This window comes from Oryctolagus cuniculus, chromosome 21 (genome assembly GCF_964237555.1).
Source record: "Oryctolagus cuniculus chromosome 21, mOryCun1.1, whole genome shotgun sequence".
NCBI lineage: Eukaryota > Metazoa > Chordata > Mammalia > Lagomorpha > Leporidae > Oryctolagus > Oryctolagus cuniculus.
This window is the reverse complement of record NC_091452.1, coordinates 19,044,696-19,065,549: the sequence shown is the minus strand read 5'-3', so window position 1 is coordinate 19,065,549 and position 20,854 is coordinate 19,044,696. Positions and strand designations below refer to the sequence as shown.

At 56.1% G+C, this 20,854-nt stretch overlaps 1 protein-coding gene across 3 annotated transcripts in view; it reads right to left on the bottom strand.

Moving 5' to 3' along the window:
• The window catches only part of SGSM1 (small G protein signaling modulator 1), a 96,128-nt gene extending 75,639 nt beyond the window's left edge, over positions 1-20,489 (bottom strand). The window contains exons 1-2 of one of the 3 annotated variants that reach the window (XM_051835484.2): positions 20,338-20,489; positions 20,202-20,245 (exon numbers count right to left, since the gene is read on the bottom strand). In XM_051835484.2, the coding sequence (XP_051691444.2) occupies positions 20,202-20,245; positions 20,338-20,356 (63 nt within the window). In that variant the 5' untranslated portion in view covers positions 20,357-20,489. Of the gene's footprint in view, positions 1-5,399; positions 5,497-20,201; positions 20,246-20,337 lie in introns of those variants that run through there. The other 2 variants (XM_051835482.2, XM_051835486.2) reach the window with 2 other exon arrangements.
• Positions 20,490-20,854: the final 365 nt, after the last annotated feature.

Here is a 20,854-nt window from a genome sequence, read left to right as displayed (position 1 = left end):
GGACTCGAACCTGGGCCTGTAGGGTGGCCTCGTCCGGGGCTCCACCTCCAGCCTCATTCAGTCCTGAGTCATCTGGAAACCCCAGAGGCGGGGACACCTGTGAGAGGGATACCTCAGCTTCTCCCAGCTTGGGGGCCAAAAGAAGCCCTGAGCTGGGGTCAGGAGCCCTGCGTTGCCCGGACAAGACTCTGCCACTCACACCCCGGAGTGGGGGGTTCTCAGGAGGGGGGGACCTAAGAGGTCACAGGGGCCAGGAAGCTTTTCTCCCTCCCCAGCATCTGTTCTCAGGGGTTCGCCAACATCCACTTTCATCCCACCAGGGACAGGGAGCTCACTTCTGGAACCAACTTATCAGCTTATCTAGAACCAGGAAGTCAGGTGTCGGGAGGCACAGGAGCCCTGGCTCCAAGCCCAGAATGCAGAGTCGCTGACCCCAGGTCTGGTCCCTCCATGTGAGCTGAACAAGTTTCTGGCACCGTCTGTAACATGAGGCATACGGTGACGGCACCCTGCGTCCTGGGAGTCACATCTGTGCCCGACATGCCTCAGGGACTCTGCAAGCGCAGAGATGACCAGGACCGACCCGCAACACGTGCCCGAAGCAGCAGGTGCACAGCCACCTGCCCAGGAGCCTTCAGCTCCGCTCTGCCTTCCCTGAGCTTCCTGCCCACAAGCTGGGTGGGGCCTGGCTGGTCAGGCGAGGGGGCGGGGGCTATGGCCCAGCCCCGCCCCTCCACAGCACCTGTCTCACTCCACCTCCAGTCCCACCCTGCGGCCACTTAGAAACCAGTGCCGCCCTCTCGCCTTCCCTCCCTCCACCTGCAAATATTTAAACAGCATAAAAGGAGGATTAATCCCCAGAGGGAGCCGGCACAGGCAGCGCTGACTCCAAGCAGGGAAACCTGGGCCAGTCTCTGAAGCCCAGGGGGGCGCCTGTGGCTGTGCTGTCTTCTGCCAGCCTCACACCTGCCACCTGTGCACGCCCAGGTACCCTCCTGCTGCCCTCCTTGAACCGGGCCAGGTTCCCAATCGACTCAGCACACCCCCTGGCCGTGCTGAGCCGGCCTCACACCGTGCTGAGCTCAGGGTTCACACTGGCCCTGAGCCCCAGATGGAGCTGCCATGCCCTAGCACACAGAGCTGTCTCAGAGGCCTCAAAGGGGACCCAGCACACACCAGGCGCCATGACAAGGAAGGCACCCTAGTGATGCAAGTGAGAACACCACCTTAGGAGCCACCAGGCCCAGGGCCCACTGCAGCTCAGCCATTCTCTGGGCGACCTCAGGCCTCAGTTTCTCATCTGTGAAATTGGAACAATTCTTGCACCATCTCCCAGCGCTACTGTGTGAGAGACTTCCACGAGCAAAACAGACACAGGGTTCAGAGTGGGTATCAGCACACCATGAGTGCTATACACCCTCGCTAGCCCCGTCCCCACTCAGGGGTCAGCTCAAACATCTCCCCCCTGATGGCCCTATCTAATTAGGGCCCCCCAAAGGCCACATCTACCCCTTTACTCTGCTTGGTCCTCTTCCTTGGGATGCACCCTGGCCTGGGCCCTCTGTATACACCTGTGTGTAAACACATCTAGTGTCATTCTCCCCTAAGAACACCCAGAGCCCCTGGGTACACAGTAGGTGCCCAATATATGCTGGTGACCACTCTGATATTAATGCTGCGAATCCAGCAGCAGATGCTCACCGAGATCCTCCTGATCACCCTGCTGTGCTCAAGACCAAGGTCAGCTAACTCCTTTCTGTAGCTCAGGGGAGGGGCCGCCAGGGAAAATGCTGGCTGCCCAGATGTGCCTAAGCTGTGGGTATTCAGGGACTGCTTTTCCAGGACAAGTGTGCCACACACACCGCATGGAGTCACGTGTGGGCTCTTTGATTGCGTCTCTGAAAATCAAACATGACCAGGTATTCTGAATTTTCATTTGCTAAACCCAGCCAATCATTTGCTTGCTTTTATTTGATAAATCTGTATTTTCAGGCCCATACAGTTTAGGTTTCATAATCTCTTGTTTAGTTTTCAAAGCCCTTGAACTTGGTTTTTAAAACATATCCTCAGCTCATGGGTGGGCACAAATCTGTCCACCTTGGATTCGGCCCACAGGGACCCGTGGGTAAAGCACCCAGCACAGTGGCTGAGACACACAGTAGGCCTAAATAAAAACCAGTCGACTCAGGTGGGCATTCTGCGTCGTAGTTAAAACACCCAGGGCTCACATCAGAGGGCCTAGGTTGGATGCCCCACTCCAGCTCCTGACTCCAGCTTCCTGCTAATACAGACCATGGGGGTCAGTGGGGACGACCGGGCTCCTGCCACCCACGTGGGAGACACGCATGCGCTGGCCTTGGCTGGGGGCTGTATCAAGCACTTGGAAGCTTGCACTTCTCTGCCTCTCAAACAAGCAAACATTTCTTAAAACGTCATTCAAGTAGCCCCTCGGCCTCCAAGGCGTGCTGCCTCAGCAGGACCCCGAGAGCCTCCTCCCCACCTGCGATCTCAGGTGTTGGCATCCCACCAGCGAGGGCAGAATTCTGTTGCAGATGCACTGTGCTGAGCCAGCGCCCTGCTATGACACAGATCCCCCAGGCACGCTGACTCGAACCTGCGTAAGAAACGGTGGAGAGGGCAGTCACACCAGATGCCTGCAGGGCCTCTGCGGGGAACTTTAAAAATAACTCCAGAGTTGGGGGGAAGGTGGAGAGCAGAGGGGGTGACTCAAAGCCCCTCGGCAACTGCACGGCAAAGCGATGAGCGAGGCCAGGCGGTGCTGCTGCGCCTCCTCTGCAGGCACCGTGCAGTGACTCCAAGACCTGGCGCAGGTGCCGGCATCTCCAGCCCCACCTGCACCACTGACCCCGGTCACCCTGTGCCTTTGCTCATTCGGTGCCTTCTGCCAGGTATCCCCACCACCACCTCCACGCCAAACTGTTACCTCCTCCTAGAACCTCTCCATCCCCAAGCAAGAACAAAGGCACCTCTTCCAGGTTCCCCCAGGACCGCCTTCCCCCACTTAGCATCTTCATTCAGTGTTTCTCAATTGCCTACTGCATGTCAGGTGTCAGACGGCCCAAGTGCTGGGGCCTAAGCCACCCACGTGGGAGACCCAGATGGAGTTCTAGGCTCCTGACTTCAACCCGGTTCACAGAGTCCCTGCCATCCAGTGAGATGGAAAGACACTAGCTACATCACAGAAAAGGGTAAGGGGCCGGCGCTGTGGCGCAGCAGGTTAATACCCTGGCCTGAAATGCTGGCATCCCATATGGGCGCCGGTTCAAGACCCAGCTACTCCGCTTCCTGTCCAGCTCTCTGCTATGGCCCTGGATAGCAGTAGAAGATGGTCCAAGTCCTTGGGCCCCTGCACCTATGTGGGAGACCCGGAAGAAGCTCCTGGCTTCAGATCGGCGCAGCTCCAGCCGTTGCGGCTATCTGGAGAGTGAACCATCGGATGGAAGACCTCTCTCTCTCTCTCTGCCTCTCCTCTCTCTGTGTAACTCTGACTTGCAAATAAATAAATAAATCTTAAAAAAAAAAAAAGAAAAGGGTAAATGATGGCCAGGTGAGACCACCTCTCTGCAGGCAAAGAAAACAGATCTTAGGAGAATAAGTCACAGAGACACCAGACTCAATTGGGTGAACAGGAGGTCGAGGAGGGCTTCCTGGAGGTGGTGATGGATCAAGATCCAAGCAGCAAGTAGACATTAATGATCTGGGCCTCTGGTTTCTCAGCTCTAAAACAGAGGTGACCCCTCCACCCCTGTGACTACCCCCACAGAGATGTCTCGGAGCCCAAAGGAAGGAACAGGTGGAAGGACACTGTGGCTGGAAGACCAGTTCATGGAAAGAGCCGGCGGCTTTTCATTCTTTAATTTGTTAGGGGTGAGGCATGTGGGAGGTGAGAGCTGGAACAGGGCTGGGGGTGGGGGGAAAGTGGGAGGGCGGGTTCGGGAGTATTTGGGGACATTTCCAGGCACAGACACAGAGTCCTGAGGAGGGACAGAGGGCGGACGGTGCCACCGCACAGGCTGTGACTGCCACCCTGGCGTGGTCCAACCTTCTTTTCCTGCTGAACCCTGTCACTTCCGGTCCTGCACCCTGAGCCTGGGTCATGTGTGCCACTCCTGTGCAAGCCCTAGGACTCCCACCATGGGCCTTGGTTCATGCAGCCCCCTCCACTCGCCACCCTGCCCACCTCATCTGTCTCCATTCTCCAGGGTCAAGTCACGCATCTGCTCCTCATTCCCAAGCCAAGGCGAGGTGGCCACCCCCTCTTTTTTTTTTTTTTTTTTTTTTTTTGACAGGCAGAGTGGACAGTGAGAGAGAGAGACAGAGAGAAAGGTCTTCCTTTGCCGTTGGTTCACCCTCCAATGGCCGCCAAGGCCGGCGCGCTACGGCCGGCACACCACGCTGATCTGAAGCCAGGAGCCAGGTGCTTCTCCTGGTCTCCCATGGGGTGCAGGGCCCAAGCACTTGGGCCATCCTCCACCGCACTCCCGGGCCACAGCAGAGAGCTGGCCTGGAAGAGGGGCAACCGGGACAGAATCCAGCACCCCAACCGGGACTAGAACCTGGTGTGCCAGCACCGCTAGGCGGAGGATTAGCCTAGTGAGCCGCAGCACCGGCCAGCCACCCCCTCTTGCAAGCTCCTGGGGAAGTGCCTGCTGCCCAGTTAGAAGCACTGGGCTCTGGGGAAAGACTTGCAGGACTCCCATCTCAGCTCTTGCTTGCCTGATCTGGGCACATCATGTCTCTTCTTTGAGCCTCGACTTTTCCATCAATGAAACAGGTAAGAGCAGTATCTGCCTCAGCAACATAAGACCATTCGCCAGCCCTCTATATCTGTAGGTTTCCCACCTGCAGATTCAACAGCACTCAGGTCAGAAATATTCGGAGGCCAGCATCGTGGCACAGCAGGTTAAGATGCCACCTGCCACACTAGCACCCCATATGAGTGCTGGTTTGAGTCCCAGTTGATCCACTTCCAATACAGCTCAGTGCTAATGCACCTGGGACAGCAGTGCAAGACGGCCCAAGAGCTTGGGCCCCTGCCACCCACGTGGGAGACCCAGATGGAGTTCCAGGCTCCTGGCTTCAACCGGGTTCAGCTCTGGCCACTGCAGCCATTTGAGGAGTGCACCAGCTGATGGAAGATTCATTCTCTCTCTTTCACTCTCTCTCGCTCCCCCCCTTCTCCCCCTCTCCCTCCCTCTCCTTCCCTCCTTCCCTCTTTCCTTCTCTCTATAACTTTGCCTTTCAAAAAAATGAATAAATCTTAAAAAAATAAAACACAAGCATTTGGGGGAACACTGCCTCTCTACTAAACACTGCAGACTTAGTCTTGTCATTACTCCCTAAACACTACATATACCAGCTACTGATGTGACACTTACACTGTGTTAGGGGCCATCAGTAGTCCAGAGAGGATGAGGATTTTGCCGAAGGAGGTGGGTGGGTTCCATGCAAGCACAGTACCACTTCACAGGGGCTCTTCCGAGAGTTCACGGAAAATACGGGTGATGGGAAGAGCCATGCATGAATTTCAAACGTTTTGGTACCAAAATGAACTAATAAACTAATGAACAAAATAAACTAATAAACAAAATAAACTAATAAACTCATCTCTACTCTACAGACGAGGAAACCAAGTCCTATTCCAGTGAAATGACTTGCCCAACGACACACAGCTTGGGAATGGCAGGGTGGGGATTCAAACCTCAGACTGTCCTGCCAGGAGCTCGGCACACAGTAGGTTTGTTTATTCATACAACAGACACCAACAGGTGCTTCCCACAGTGAGTGCTTTACTCTCATGAGCCCAAAGATTCACAAGAACCATGCAATACAGATACTGCAGTTACTACTCCCATTTTCCCAGGAGGCCGCTGATCTGGGAGAGGCGGAGCCCACCAGGCCCACCGGAGGCGAGGCTTTGGATCCGGGTTCCTGCTCTGCAGCCCAGGTTCCCCCAGCAGAGGACTGGCAGCAGAGCGGCTGGGCGGCCGATGCCCCTGCTTCCTCAGCTGGGCATCACGGTCACAGCCATGGCTGTGCTCCCAGGGCCAGGGTCCAGCAGCACCCAGCAGCCCCATGTCCATCCTTAGCCCCTGGTTTTCACAGCCCATCCCTCCCAGGGCACCCAGCACCCCCTGACTCCTTATCTCAGTCCCCAAAGTAGAATCCCTAAAAAAAGGAACACCCAAGCTTAAATGTCTATCATTAAATGAAAGCAGCCGCTCCATAAAGGCTGGACTTGGAACGGCCCCACTTCTGTGATATCCTGGAAGAGGCAAAACTACAGCACCAATAACAAGAGCGGTGGTTGCCGGGGGCTGGGCGGGAGGAAGGGCTGAGCCGACAGCACATGGGTGACTTAGACGTGCTGGGAGATGCCATGTGGCGGATCCATCCTGACAGCAGCCAGAGCAGAGTCTGCTGCAGACTCAAGGCCAGGTGACAGGCACGAGCCAGTGCAGGCGCAAGGGGAGGAGAGGAAGGGGAGGAGGAGCAGCGCCTCTCCCCGCTCTGCCACCGAGGACGGATGTTGGCGGGCGTCCTGCTCTCTCTGCAAACAGGCTCAGGGCCTCCTTCCAGACAGGCGCTTCTGCTCCCAGCACAATGGACTCCAGGGCCACTGCAGAGAAGGGGCTGGCACTGTCAGATCGGAAGCCCTCCCTGCCACCTGCACAGGGGACCCACCCCTCCCTGCCTGTCCCTCTCCTCCTCCTCCTCCTCCTCACTCCCTGCTTCCTAGCTTTCCCCGAATGCCTCAAGCCCTCTGCACAGCTGCTCTTTTTCATCATTAAAGTACCAGCTCAAATGCCACCTCCTCAAAGAAGCCCACCCTGACCACCACTCTGGCCCACTCTGGCCTCTGTCTCCCTCCTCTTCCCGCAGTGCTGCGTTCTCATCCATTTCTGAATTCTTCATGACTCTGATCTGTTTGCTTGGCTGTTCGGTGCCTCCCCTCGGGACTGTCTGCCCTAGGAGAGCAGAGCACCCCCTGCCCGGGGTGCTAACTGCTGTCAGCCCAGTGCCTGCCACAGCGCCTGGCACACGGCAGGGGCTCAGCAAACACCAGTGAGCGGCTCAAAGCTTCCTCTTCTGGACTCTCTCTCACCTGCAGGTCCAGGACAGCCCCACCCCACCCTCCATGCAGCACAGACAATGAAAGCAAAGAATCAGGAGTGGGTCCCACAGCCCAGGGATTGGGTGTGAGCAGCCAGGGAGAGCAAGGGGACGAAAAATGACAAGGCCATGGCATACGGCTCTGCAAGCTTAGGAACACGGTTCTGCCAGTCCCTCCCTCAATGTGGGTGTTGGGGCTTCAAGGAGAAGTAAACGCGTCTGCCCGGCGGCTGCCAGCCTGGCCCCAGTTAATCGTTCACCGACTCACTATAAATAGGTGCCAGGTATCACCCCCCAGAGGTGTGGGGAGTGCCAACCTGCCCTGACCCGGAAGGAGGCGTGTTCTGGGACGGGGCCTGGGCTTCCTGCAGTCGCACCCCCCCTGCCTGCCCTTCACAAGAAAAGTCCCCCAGTGCCCAAGTCCCGAGCGTCCACTGAGGGCAGTCTTGGCATCCTTTGGCTGCTGATGGAGAAGATGGAGGAGTATGGATGACCCCTCCAGCTCCTTCTGTTCCCAGGAAAACTGGCCACAGAGGTTTGCATTCTCAGCCCATGCCCTGGAGACCAGCCTGTGCCTCCTGGCTGCCCTGCCTGCTGCACGTGGGTAGCTCCCCTGGCAACACGCCCCGTCTCCACGGGTGCACGCCGGCTCTAGCACAAGCCCCACCCCTCTGCCCACAGCCTGGAGGGATTGGCAGCTATGGGTAAATAAGAAATGAAATTCTCAGGTTACTGAAAATACACGCAGTTCGGGGGTCAGCAGTGTGGTGCAGTGGGTTAAGCCACTGCCTCTGACACCAGCATCCCATATCAGAGCAATAGTTCCAGCCCCGATTGCTCCACTTCTCATCCAGTTCCTTGCTCATGCACCTGGGGGGCAGCAGACAGTAGTCCAAGTGCTTGAGCCCCTGCCATCCATGCGGGAGACCATCATGGAGATGCTGGCTCCTGGCTTCAGCTTGGCCCAGCCCCAGCCATTGCAGCCATTTGGGAAGTGAACCAGCAGGTGTAAGATTAATCTCTAGGCCGGCGCCGTGGCTAAATAGGCTAATCCTCCACCTTGCGGCGCCGGCACACCGGGTTCTAGTCCTGGTCGGGGCGCTGGATTCTTTCCCGGTTGCCCCTCTTCCAGGCCAGCTCTCTGCTGTGGCCAGGGAGTGCAGTGGAGGATGGCCCAAGTGCTTGGGTCCTGCACCCCATGGGAGATCAGGATAAGTACCTGGCTCCTGCCATCGGATCAGCGCAGTGCACCGGCCGCAGCGTGCCAGCCGTGGCAGCCATTGGAGGGTGAACCAACGGCAAAGGAAGACCTTTCTCTCTGTCTCTCTCACTGTCTACTCTGCCTGTCAAAAAAAAAAAAAAAAAAAAAAAAAAAGATCAATCTCTCTGTCTCTTTGTGTGTCACTCTGCTTTTCAAATAAATAAATAATCTCTCTTTTTTAAAATGCACACAGGCAAACCATAAAATACAGTAACCACCTCTTTCTGACCTTAGAAGGAAAAGTGGTCCCTGACTGTGACTAAGGGGCTGGCTTAAAGCCCTGTCTCCTCCTCTTATCAGCTATGTGACTTTGCACAAGTCACTTCACTTCTCTGTGCTTAGATTTACTCTGTGATGGGACAATAAGCACCATTTACGCTTCTGACTTCTCCTTTTACATGAAGTATGTTAATACATTTGGAGCGCTCAGTATTCTGTCCAGATCATGGCAGAACTTTCTGGAAGTTCTTTATACCTGTGCTGTCACACAGGATGTCACTAGCCCTATCCAGCTACTGAGCCCTGAGACATGGCTAGTGTGAGTGAGGAAGTGCATTTTTTAAAAAAGATTTTACTTATTTGAGTGGTAGAGTTATAGACAGGAGAGACAGAGCAATCTTCTATCTGTTGGTTCACTCCCCAAATGGCCACAACAGCTGGAGCTGGGCCGACCCAAAGCCAGGAGCTTCTTCCATATCTCCCACATATGCAGGGGCCCAAGCAGTTGGGCCACCTTCCACTGATTTCTCATATTAGCAGCGAGGTGGATCAGAATAGGAGCTGCTGGACATGAACTAGTGCCCATATGGGATGCTGGCACCACAGGCAGAGGCTTAACCTACTATGCCACAGTGTTGGCCCCCAAGGGAGCACATTTTAAGTGAAACTGGAGTAAGAAGTTTATGGTACGCAACCCAGAAGAGGACCCTCCCCAGCCCCTGCCCATGCTAGCATCCTGACCTTGCACTTCAGCCTCCAGCACTGGGAGAAACAAATTTCTGTTTAAAAACCACCTGGGGGAGGAGGGGTGGCACTGTGGCTTAGTGGGTAAAGCTGCCACCTGCAGTGCCAGCATACCATACGGACTCCGTTCGAATCCTGGCTGCTCCACTTCTGACCCAGCTTCTTGCTAACGTGCCTGGGAAAGCAGCAGCAGATGGCCCAAGCGTGTGGGTCCCTGTGACCCATGTGGGAGACCCAAATGAAGCTCCTGGCTCCTGGCTTCTATCTGGTCTAGACCTAGCCATTACAGCCATTTGGGGAGTGAACCAAAGGACAGAAGACCCCTCTCTCTGCCTCTGTCCCTCTCTGTAACTCCGCCTTTCAAATAAATAAATAAATCTTAAAATTAAAAAAGAGTGGGGACGGCACTGTGGCACAGCAGGTTAACGCCCTGGCCTGAAGCACTGGCATCTCATATGGGTGCTGGTTCAAGTCCTGGCTGCTCCACTTCTAATCCAGCTCTCTGCTACAGCCTGGGAAAGCAATAGAGGATGGCCCAAGTCCTTAGGCCCCTGCACCCGCATGGGAGACCCAGAGGAAGCTCCTGGCTCCTGGCTTCAGATCAGCACAGTTCCGGCCATTGCGGCCAATTGAGGAGTGAACCATCGGGTGGAAGACCTCTTTCTCTCTCTGCCTCTCCTCTCTCTGTGTAACTCTGACTTTCAAATAAATAAATAAATCTTTCAAAAAAATTTTTTTTAAATGTAAAAAAAGTAAAGCCTTTATAAAATAAAAAAAGGCCACCTGGACAATCACACTTTGTTATCATCCTAAGATGCACAGGGGGATTCTGCACCACACTGGGGGTCTGGGCTGGGGACCCCTTAGGAGCACTGCGAAGGCGGAACACACTCTTTGCACACACTAGATACAGAAGGCACCATTTCAGGGCTTCACACCTGGATCTGGCAGATACCTGGCACGCAGTGAGTCTCCAGGCAGCACCCGGAACCACACTGGCACAGCACAAGAGCGGACTCATCCTGTGCAAGATCGAGCTCCAAACACAAGTGTCCTTGCCCCTTGCTATAGTTGGCCGCGGCCTGTCTGCCTGTTTGCATCGCCCCGGCTGGTCACTTCACCCTGCCTCTTCTCCAGGGCCCCTTCCTTACCCTCAGGTTGACTCTGCCCTTTGCCCCTCCAGACTTGACCCATCAGAGCAATCTGTCCCACTGTGATTGGCACAGTGTGACTGGAGCTGGATCGGAGAGACTGGACACTCATGAAGGGAGAAGCACTCCCTGTTGCCGCCATGCCCAGCATCAGGTTGTGTCCCTGGAGCTGCTGGGCCACAGAGACAGGCTGAGCTTGAAGCCCACAAATGCAGAGGAAGACAGCAGAGAGATGGTGACACAGTGCCCTGATGACATCACAGGGGCCCCTAGCTATAGCTGTACCTGAAGCTGATGCACCCCAAATTCTGAACCAAGGAATCCAATTTTTTTTTGCCTCCTTCTCTGCTTCTACAGGGCTTTATCCAACTTGACATGGATGGAAGATGGAGGTGGCCAAAATGACCTGCTCGGCTACCTGCTCAGAGCTTCTCAGCTCTGATTCAATTCCTTTCCCTCTCTGAGTTCAAATTCCTTGTCAGTAAACAGGAGCGGCTACCTGCACCTGCTCTACAGGAAGATGGCTCTGTGCATTAGGTCAGACAAAGCAAAGCAATGCATGGGAGCAGTGCTTGGTAAATGGTGGTTGCTGCAATTCTAATTTACCGATTAAGCACAACTTACTAAATAAGAAGATTGAAGGGGGATGTCATTGAATGCCGCCAGTACCACCAGGTCGCGTGAACTCTCACAACCTCTACTAGCTGAGTTTTAAAGGGGGGATTCCTGCAGAAGGCACATTTGCTGCTCTTCTTAAACACCCACAGTCAGAGGGTCCTGCACAACTGTGCAAAGATAAAAAGCACAAAAATCTATTCACCTCCCAAGCTCTCCAATCATTAAAAGAAGGAAAAAATCATTGCCCCCATCTGAGGTTAGCACTCTTAGCCTCCTTACCCAGCCCGCGGCTGTGACCATCAAGCAGCAGGGCCAGGAGGCTCCCAGGGGACCATCTCCATGGGGCTGATGGGCAGCGGGACTCAGATGGGCATCCAGCTGCCCGCCCCAGGATGGCGATGCAGCCAACGGAGGCTCAGCCCTGCTCACTCCCACTCAAGGGCTTTGGATCTCAACAGACAGCTCTTCCTAATCATTCTACAGCACTGCTCTGGGGACTGCAGTGTCCCCAGCCCCGGGCTCACGCAGCGACAGCAAGATCCGTGCTGAGAGCACCTGCAAGTTCCCATATGACCAGACAGGGCAGCAAAGTGTCGTCCTGTGACGGGACCCACTGCTCCCAACAGGCTGTGCCGTGCACCGTGCCAGGCCTCCCCAGAAACACTGCTGATGGCCAGCAGCAGCAGCACAGCTGCCCTGCTGTGGGGTGGACCTGCCCCTGCTGTTGGACACACGAGGAAACTAACATCAGAGAGGTTCGCTCAGCTATGGGATGGCAGGGCCACAATTCAAACTCAGGGCCATGTGACCCCTCAGCTTGGTTCCGCCCCTCACTGCACCCGCTCAGTGTAGCTCTGAACTGTGGGCGGGATGCTGGGTTTAGCTGCAGACTAGTGCCCAGCCGAGCTCTGGGGCAAGACCCCAGGCCATACAATGATAATCTCCATGCCCTTAGGCAAGTTCATAGGCATCTCTGTGCCTCGCCTTCCTTATCCATGAAAGGGTCTTTGATCCACTTCATGGGGCACTTGGATAATCAAATGGGGTCATCTATAAAGGTGCTCTTTATATGTCATTTTTTTTATAAATCCTTATCTCATTAGGATGGCTTTCGCTGAGCCTTGGCTTTCCTGAAACGTCTTATCAGCTGCTGAGTTTTCATGAGTCTTAAATATAGACTTGGCAAATTCAGAGTAGAGAAAACAGGGGAGACTTGGCTCTCGGAAAGTGGCGCCAGCCCAAATTAGATAAGCCAAGGTTCTTAGAATCCTGGAGTTGTCCAAACCCATCCACTCAGAAAGCAGGAAAACGTGACCATAGGGAGGGAGCTGGCATAGTCACTGGGACTAGCAATTAAGAAGCCATGTTCTCGGCTGGCGCTGCGGCTCAATAGGCTGATCCTCCACCTGCAGCACTGGCACACCGGGTTCTAGTCCCGGTCGGGGCACCAGATTCTGTCCCGGTTGCCCCTCTTCCAGGCCAGCTCTCTGCTGTGGCCCGGGAGTGCAGTGGAGTATGGCCCAAGTGCTTGGGCCCTGCACTCGCATGGGAGACCAGGAGAAGCACCTGGCTCCTGGCTTCGGATCAGCGCTGTGCGCTGGCCGCAGCAGCCATTTGGAGGGTGAACCAACGGTAAAGGAAGACTTTTCTCTCTGTGTCTCTCTCTCACTGTCCACTCTACCTGTCAAAAAAAAAAAAAAAAAAAAAAAAAAAAGATACCATGTTCCCTACCAGGGTACATGGGTTCAAGTCCCAGGTCCACTTCCATTCCAGCTTCTTGCTAATGCACACGTAGGAGGCAGCAGCTTGATAGCTCAAGCACTTGAGTCCCTGCTGCCCACATTGGAGACCTGGATTGAATTCCCAGTTCCTGGCTTTGGCCTGGCCCAGCCTCAGCTCTTGCTAAGTGATAGGTGCCTGCAGCAAGCTTGGCTGCCCAGATGTGGGCACGTGGAGGGAGACCCAGAAGATGGGAGCTCTGTCTCTGTCACTCAGAGGAAAGAAAGAAGGGCCAGGAGCCACCCAGGTTGTTAGGGGCAGGGCTGGAACAAGGACTCAGACCCTCCCTTCCTGCCCTGTAGGCCCTTTGCAGGTGCTCAAACGTCCTTTCCTACCCATCGACCAGCACCAAGCACTACTCCAGCTCCCAGAGCCCCTCCTGAGGCTGCTGTAGGAGAGACCCCCAGCTAGGGCCCTCCTGCCACTCTTGTCACATGGAGCCCAGGTGCCCGAGCCTGCCAACAACACCCATCACCATCCAAAGCTCCGGGAAGCCAGGGACCTGAAAAAGCACCAAAGCGCACGGGGTGGACGGGGCTGCATTATTCATGAGCAGGCTTTCTGCCCTCCGAAGCCCACAAACACGACGCACGCCAGCTGATCAGAGCCAATCCTGCAAAGCGTCAGAGAGCCCAAAATACCCCACCTGGCATCCGTTCAGCAAGCGATTCTGGAGCCCCCGCCCGGCACAGCAGGGGAGCCGGGGAGTGGGTGCCGGAGCGGGTGATTTCCAGCCCAGGAATTGAAAGCTCAGCAAATAACAATCTGGGGCCTTTCCTTTCTTGTCTGATGACCTGGTGGTGTCTGTCTTTGCTTCCCACCCCCCTGATCAGAAGTCCCCCAGGGCACTCATCTTCCAGGGAGTGAAAGTCAAAGCTGTCACCCGCAGAATGGGCCTCTGGTTCTTCCTCCTCCACTCTCGCTCGCTCTGCCCCGGCCTCATGGGCCTCCTTGCTATTCTTTGTCCAACTCAAGACCTTCGCAGGGCCAGCACTGCAGGCGCAGTGGGTTAACGCCTTGGCCTGAAGCACCGGTGTCCCATATGGCCGCTGGCTGGAGTCCCAGCTGCTCTACTTCCTGTCCAGCTCTCTGCTATGGCATGAGAAAGCAGTAGAAGATGGCCCAAGTCCTTGGGCCCCTGCACCCGCGTGGGAGACCCGGAAGAAGCTCCTGGCTCCTGGCTTCGGATGGGCACAGCTCCAGCCATTGTGGCCAACTGGGGAGTGAACCAGCGGATGGAAGAGCTCTCTCTCTCTGCCTCTCCTCTCTATGTAACTCTTTCAAATAAATAAATCTTAAAAACAAAAAACAAAAAAAGACCTTCGCCTATGCTGTTCCCTCTGCTGGGCACATCCCTCCTGTGGATGTCTCTACCACTTCCTCCCTCCATCCCTCCCAATATTATCTCACCAAAGAGACCATCCCTCCCCTCCCCCTGCAAGCCCTTCCCATCCCCGGCCAGCCTCTGTTTCCCTCACAGCATCTTCCCTGTGATTGCACGGACGTCCTGTATGCAGATACCCGGTCCACTCAGCGAGCACCTGTCAGAACTCGGCTTCACTTCTCAACACACAGGATCTCAGGACAGGCGCTGGAGGGAAGCAGGCAGGGAGGGCTATGGCAAGGAAGGGAGTTTTCCTCTAAGAGCTGCCAGACACTGTCCATCCAGTGCTTGCTCTCAGCTGAGACTTCCCCAAGTACAGCTCGAAGTACCCTCTCCTGCTCACAGATCTTCCAGAGCACTCTGCTCTCTGATAGGGGTAAGTCTGAACACCACGGCCTGGCCTGCACGAGCTGGGCTGGAGGCACCGTACCTGCCTCATCTGCTTCCCCTGTATGCACCTGACCCTAAGCGCTGTCCACAGACTCGCCTGAAAGTCACAGCTCTCTACTACTGCCCACTGTCAGGCAGGATCACGAGGCTACCATCCGGGTCCTGGCAAAGCATGGACTTGGCTCCCCCAGGGACTGACCGGCTGTGTGACCCGAAGGGGAACTGCGCCACATCTCTGGGCTTGCAGATCCGCATCCACTGAACAAAGGAGATGAGGAGTGCAGAGGGTCACGCTCAGGGAGCGGCTCAGCACGGTGCTCAGGACGGACGCCCTCGGTGAACAGAGAGGAAGCCAGCAATTGCTGGTGCAATCTCAAATCCAACATACTCCCAAACCCAGAACTTTCCAAGCAGTGGCCCTCCTGTGATGGGCTGCAGTCAAAACACAGGTTCATGGAGTGGGCGTCTGGCTCGGCGGCTAAGATGCTGTGACCTAGTATGGAGAGCAGGGTCCAGCACCAGACTCTGGCTCCTGCCTCCAGCTTCCTGCTAATGCAGACCTGGGAGGCAGTGGTGATGGCTCAAGTAGTTGCTACTCATGTGGGAGACCCAGATTGAGCTTCTGGCTCCTGGCTTTGGCTCAGGCCCACCCTTGGCTGCTACAGACACCTATGGAGTAAATCAATGGATAAAAGTTCTCTGGACCTGTCTCTTTGCCTTGTAACTAACTAAATAATAAGATTTGTAAAACTACAGTGCACTAAAAACATCGTATACAATGACCTCCATACTATGTGTATAAGGTCATTATGAAACATAAATGAATTTCATGTCTATACTTGGGTCGCAGCCTCAAGATATCCCATTATGTAGATGCGAATATTCCCAAATCCCATATCCAAAACACCTGTGGTCCTACACATTTTGGATTAGGGGTAGTACTGTCATTCTGGGCTGGACCCTTCTTTGTGGCGACAGTAGTGGCTGTGTCGGAGGGATGTCTCGTGCCTTGCAGGAAGCTAAGCTGCACCCGTGGCCTCTTCCTGACGGATGCCAGCAGCAACGCCAGCTGTGACAACAAAAATGTTTCCACATATTGCCAAATGTCCTCCTGGGGTGGGGTTGCCAGACTGAGCGAGGCAGACTGACGTGAAAAACTTATTCACCGTTTATCTGAAATTCAGATGTAACTGGGTGACTTCTAGCCAATTCTAACTCAACCGGGGGGGGGGGGGGGGCAGGACCTAACCAGTCCCCTCCCTCAGGAAGAACCCTGGGTTATGATCACTTCGTAATAACGTCAGGTGCTCCCATCATTTCCCTCCCACCTTCCTCCCTCTCTCCCCAGCACCCCCAGCTTGAAGGCTGCAAGGCCCAGTTCCCCGGACAGGCTGTGCCCGACAGCTGTGACATCAGCGCCAGGATCACAGCCCTTCTCCCACCAGCTCCCATGCGCAGAGCTAAATGTAGCTTCCCCTCCAGGATGTGCCCCCACCTTCCTGCCTCATTCCCGGGGTCTCATCTGCTACCCACAGGCCCCTGCCTGCTCCCCTCCAATTAAGAGGCCTCCAAGGCCCAGCCAGAGGCAGAAAAACAAGGCAGTTAGTCACTTTGCTTCCGTTATCCACTGGCATCACGTGCCTGGCTCCTTTAATGGCAGTTGCCATGACAACGAGAAGCCAGTCCCTGCTCGCTCCAGAAACCAAAACAAAATTAAGAGGTAGCAGGGAGGGCAGAGAGAGCCAGGATGGAGCTGGCTGGGCTTAAATGGAGGAAATTTTGCTATGGCCTTGATGTCCCCAGCGTGCCCTCGGTAGCACTTGGGACAGATGCCTGGCCAGGAGAAGCTCAGGCTAAGGGGGGTGCGTGTCTTCACACTGCTTATCCTGCCAGGTGAGTCATCTCCACCTGTTAAGAACAGCCTGGGACTCAGACCCTCATGCAGGTAAGGACAGATCTTCTCCAAGGTGGTGCAGTTAGCCAGCAACCGAGTTCAGCGGCCCTCCCTATGTCCTCCCCAACACATCCCCTTCACCTTGGGCTAAGACCCTGTGCTCTGTCCCCTCAGCACCTGGCGCCATCTTCCTTGCTCTCTGCTCCAATTCTTTCTCGCCTGCGTACACCCTCCAGACACAAAGCCTCTCCTGGGAACAGTCCCCCTCCCCTGCCGGGACCCCAACCCTTCACCTAAAGGCCTGCTCATCTCTCAAACATCTCGTTCTCAGGCACGCCTTCCCGGGCCCCCTGCACCTGCTCAGTTCTCCCTGTCCTGCTCCTCCCCCCCTCAGGCGTCTGGGCACCACCTGCACTTAATCCCTATAATGACACCCAAGCGTCTGCCAGACTGGAGGGCCAGCCGCTGCAGGTCATGGACAGAACCTGTCTTGCTTGCCTTTGTACCCACAGACCCTAACCCAGTGTCTCATGTACAACTGTTATAAAGAAAAGCACCTGGGACTTGAACCCAGCTCTGGCTCAGTTCAGTGCTCCTTCCTGACCTGCCTCATGGGTGCAGGTCCTACTGGCCCTCCAGGTCAGCACTGGACAGAGTTCCCAGCCCCATGGTGGTTGCCAGGCTCACTGAGTGAGACAGCTGCTGGTGAAGGCAGCCCTTTGAGAAACAAGGGTGGGAGGTGCCTCCGGGGCCGTGAGGCAGGGATGTGGCTCTTCTGAACCCAAAGGATGGGGAGAGGGAAGATCTGACTCTCAGAGTCCTAGACAAACAGCTCTTCCCTCCATTCCTCTGCAGATCGGCTCTCTCACAGTGGGGGAGTTTCCCCCCCAGAGTTGGGAAAGGAAGGAAAGGGCAAGGGTCCTGCTTGGAGGCGCAGGGACTTGTCACCACGCCTTACGGGCTCCCAAGGCATGAAACAGGGGACTCAAAGAAGACTTGAACTTGTTCCCCTCCATTGGTTCTGTGCCCTTGAAATATTGCATACCCTCTCTGAGGGTTAGCACTGTAGTTTGGTAGATGGAGCCTCTGCCTGCAGTGCTGGCATCCCATATGAGCACCAGTTCAAGTCCCAGCTGCTTCACTTCCAATCCAGCTCCCTGCTAATGGCTTGGGAAAGCAGTGGAAGACAGCCCAAGTGCTTGGGCCCCTGCATCCATGTGGGAGATCCAGAAGAAGCTCCTGGCTCCTGGCTTCAGATCCACCCAGCTCCAGCCTTTGAGGCCATTTGGGGAGTGAACCAGCGGATAGACGACCTTTCTCTCTGTCTCTCCCTCTCTCTGTCTATAACTCTGCCTCTCAAATAAATAAATCTTTAAAAAAATTAAAAAGTACCCTCTGTAGGCCTCAGTCTTCTCATCTGTACAATGGGACTAATACCAATCACCCACCCCAAGGTAGACATGAACAGGCATGCTGTTAGACTGGAGGTACAAGCTTGGCTCTGATGTTGGACCATCCTGAGGTTTAGTAAGCTGTTTCCTGGCTGGGTGTTCTGGGGCAAGTCACTTCACTCCTCCAAGCCTCAGTTTCCTTGTATATATGATGGGGACAACCCCACCCACTTCACAAGCAACTGTGCAGAAGGGAACTGCACACAGCTGCCACCCCCCCCCCCCAATAAATGGAAGCTGTGATTTCTAGAAGGACTGGGTCCTAGAAATGCAGGATTTTAGAAGCAGCTGCGAACCTGCCATTGTGAATCCTGCCTTCTGTTTGCAGATCTGGGGTTCAAAGCACCAAGCAGAGTGACAAGAGGTCACTTTCATCAGGACCTGGCTCAGCTTTGAGCTGGGCAGAAAACCAAGCCCCGAAGCCATCTGTTCCCAGGAGAAATGGTGCAGTCCAGACCGCTGGCCACAGGTGTCAACGTGTCGCCCACTGCCCACCCAGTTACCCAAACTAGACTGACACAGACTGGACCTCAGAGGGCATCAGGGCCAATGCATCCTTCCACAGTCTTGGATAGGGGAGAGGGCTGTGCTATGGCATGGAGAGAGCCAGGCCACAGCCCCCCACCCCCCAGGCCTGGCTAACACTCTATTCTGCCTGCTAACAGACTCCTCCCCCCTGAGCCAGCTAACCACGTCATTACAAGGAAAGACGGCAGCACATTCTTGTTTTTGTTTTTGTCTTAAGCCTAAGGATTTTTGTGGAGTCCATATACACCTGCCCCCTGTGGTAGCCATCAGCATGTTGAGGGTCTCAGAGTTCTGATGGAAACAGGGTCTGGACTGCTTTCTGTGTGCAGTCTCAACACCAGGACTGCAAATGAAAACTTCTAGGCCTTTCTGAGGGACCCCACATACCCTGCATGTCTCTTATTTGAAAACAGTAGAATGTGCACCCAGCCCTGGGGCTGACTGAACACAAAGGGACCTGCCACACAGGGCCACACACCGAGGCACACACCCACCCGCCCAGGAGGGTGGGGCAGCAACAGGTTCCCGCCTCCAGGCTGCCACCGCAGAGGGAGGGGCTCCTCCCTGGTGCTCGGTGCTGCCACCACACGCAAGCACCCCCAACACACACACAGGCTCACATGCGTGCGCACATACACGCAACACAAGACAGGAGCAGGGTCTGGCTGGCCCCCAAGATCTTCAGCCACGCAAAGACTCAGAAAGCTCAGAGGCAGTGGAGAGCTCCCAGGCTAGGGATGGAGTCTGGGAGGAGGGACAGGATAACATATCCACAACCAGGCGCGCACACGCACGCGCACACACACACACACACACAGTCACAGCCTCACTCATGCATCTTACACAGACGCACCCAAGACAGACAAACACACGTACACAGAGATACGCACTCTGACTTCTCCATTCAGCTACACGGAGGCTGGCATACACACAGGCTCCCAGCCCCACATCCTCACCACACAGGCGTGGGCGTGCACACATGCATGCACACACACACAAGCACACATACACACACATTCTAGGCATCTAAGGCCACCCCAGCTATGCACTCCCAGGCAGTGTGGGCCTGGGAAGCTGCTGGCTGTTAACCCCAAAGGCCCCAGGGAGAGAGAGGGGAGCCAGAGAGCAGAGGGAGCCCGTTTGACTCTCTCCCTCCTGCAGGTATGCAGGGCAGAGGTGAGGGTGCTGAGATGACGCTGTCTTTGGGGAAGCCACAGCTGACCCAGGGAGGAGGACCCCCGCCTCCTGGATATGGCCTGGGAATTTGGGGCTGAGGGAAGGACTTTATCTTCGCAAATCGAACCCAGCCCCTTTCCTGTTGCCTCCTGCACAGCCTCATCTGGCGCCCCCACCCCCAGCCTGTACCCCTCCAAGATGCACACACCTGCTGCCCTACAAGAATGGGTCCTCCCCAGCCGCGGCCGCCTCTGCACACAGCTCTGAGACGTTGGGGGCGGCCTCCCCTCCAGCCCCGTGGCAGGTAAACGCCCACCCAGGTGAGCCCCACACTCGCGGCGGCCACCCCCACTCCCCCCACCCTGCCGCCGCCAGGGGCCACCCTCCCCGGCCACTCTTTCCCCGGCGTGGCTGTGGCCGCCTCTGCGGCCTCCCTGGGGGTGGCGGCCCGCGCCCCCGGCCCGGCCCCTACCTCCTTCTTGACGGTGCGCAGCAGCCTCTGGCGGGTCTCGGCCTCTGCGGGGGAAGACGGGAGAGCGGGGTCAGCAGAGGAGCAGGAGCCGGGCCCGGGGCTGCCCTCCCGCCGCCCCCGCGCCAGCGCCCCTCACCTGCGGGGGTCAAAGCCATGGCTGCGCGCGGCACGGCGGGTCCCGGGCGCGGCGGCGGCGGCGGCTCCGGCTCTGGCTCCGGCTCCCCGGCTCAGCTCGGCGCGGCGGGGCGGGGCGGGGCCGGGCGCCGAGTGACGGCCGGAGGGCGCCCGACGTCAGGCCCGGCCGCGAGCGCCCCGCCCCACGAGCGCTTCCGAGCCCGCACAGCGCGCGCCCCGCGTTAGTCCCCGAACGTCTTGCCTTGCGCCAGCCCCAAACAAGACACCGGAGACACGGTGCTCGCGGAGCCTCCGTTTTTGTCCATGTAAAATGGGTACGAGGTAGTGTAAAACTATCAGAGCCCTTAAAGAAATAGTGGGGGGAAAGCACTTGACGCAGACTGGGGAAAAAGGCGCGACGCTGTGCATGGCAGTCTTTCAAGATACGCCAGCTGTCCATCCAGAAGAGACTGGGAGTTAAATACCCCCTCCCCTACATGCAGGTCGCTGGGGGAGTGGGGTCCGCCCTGGAGTTTGCC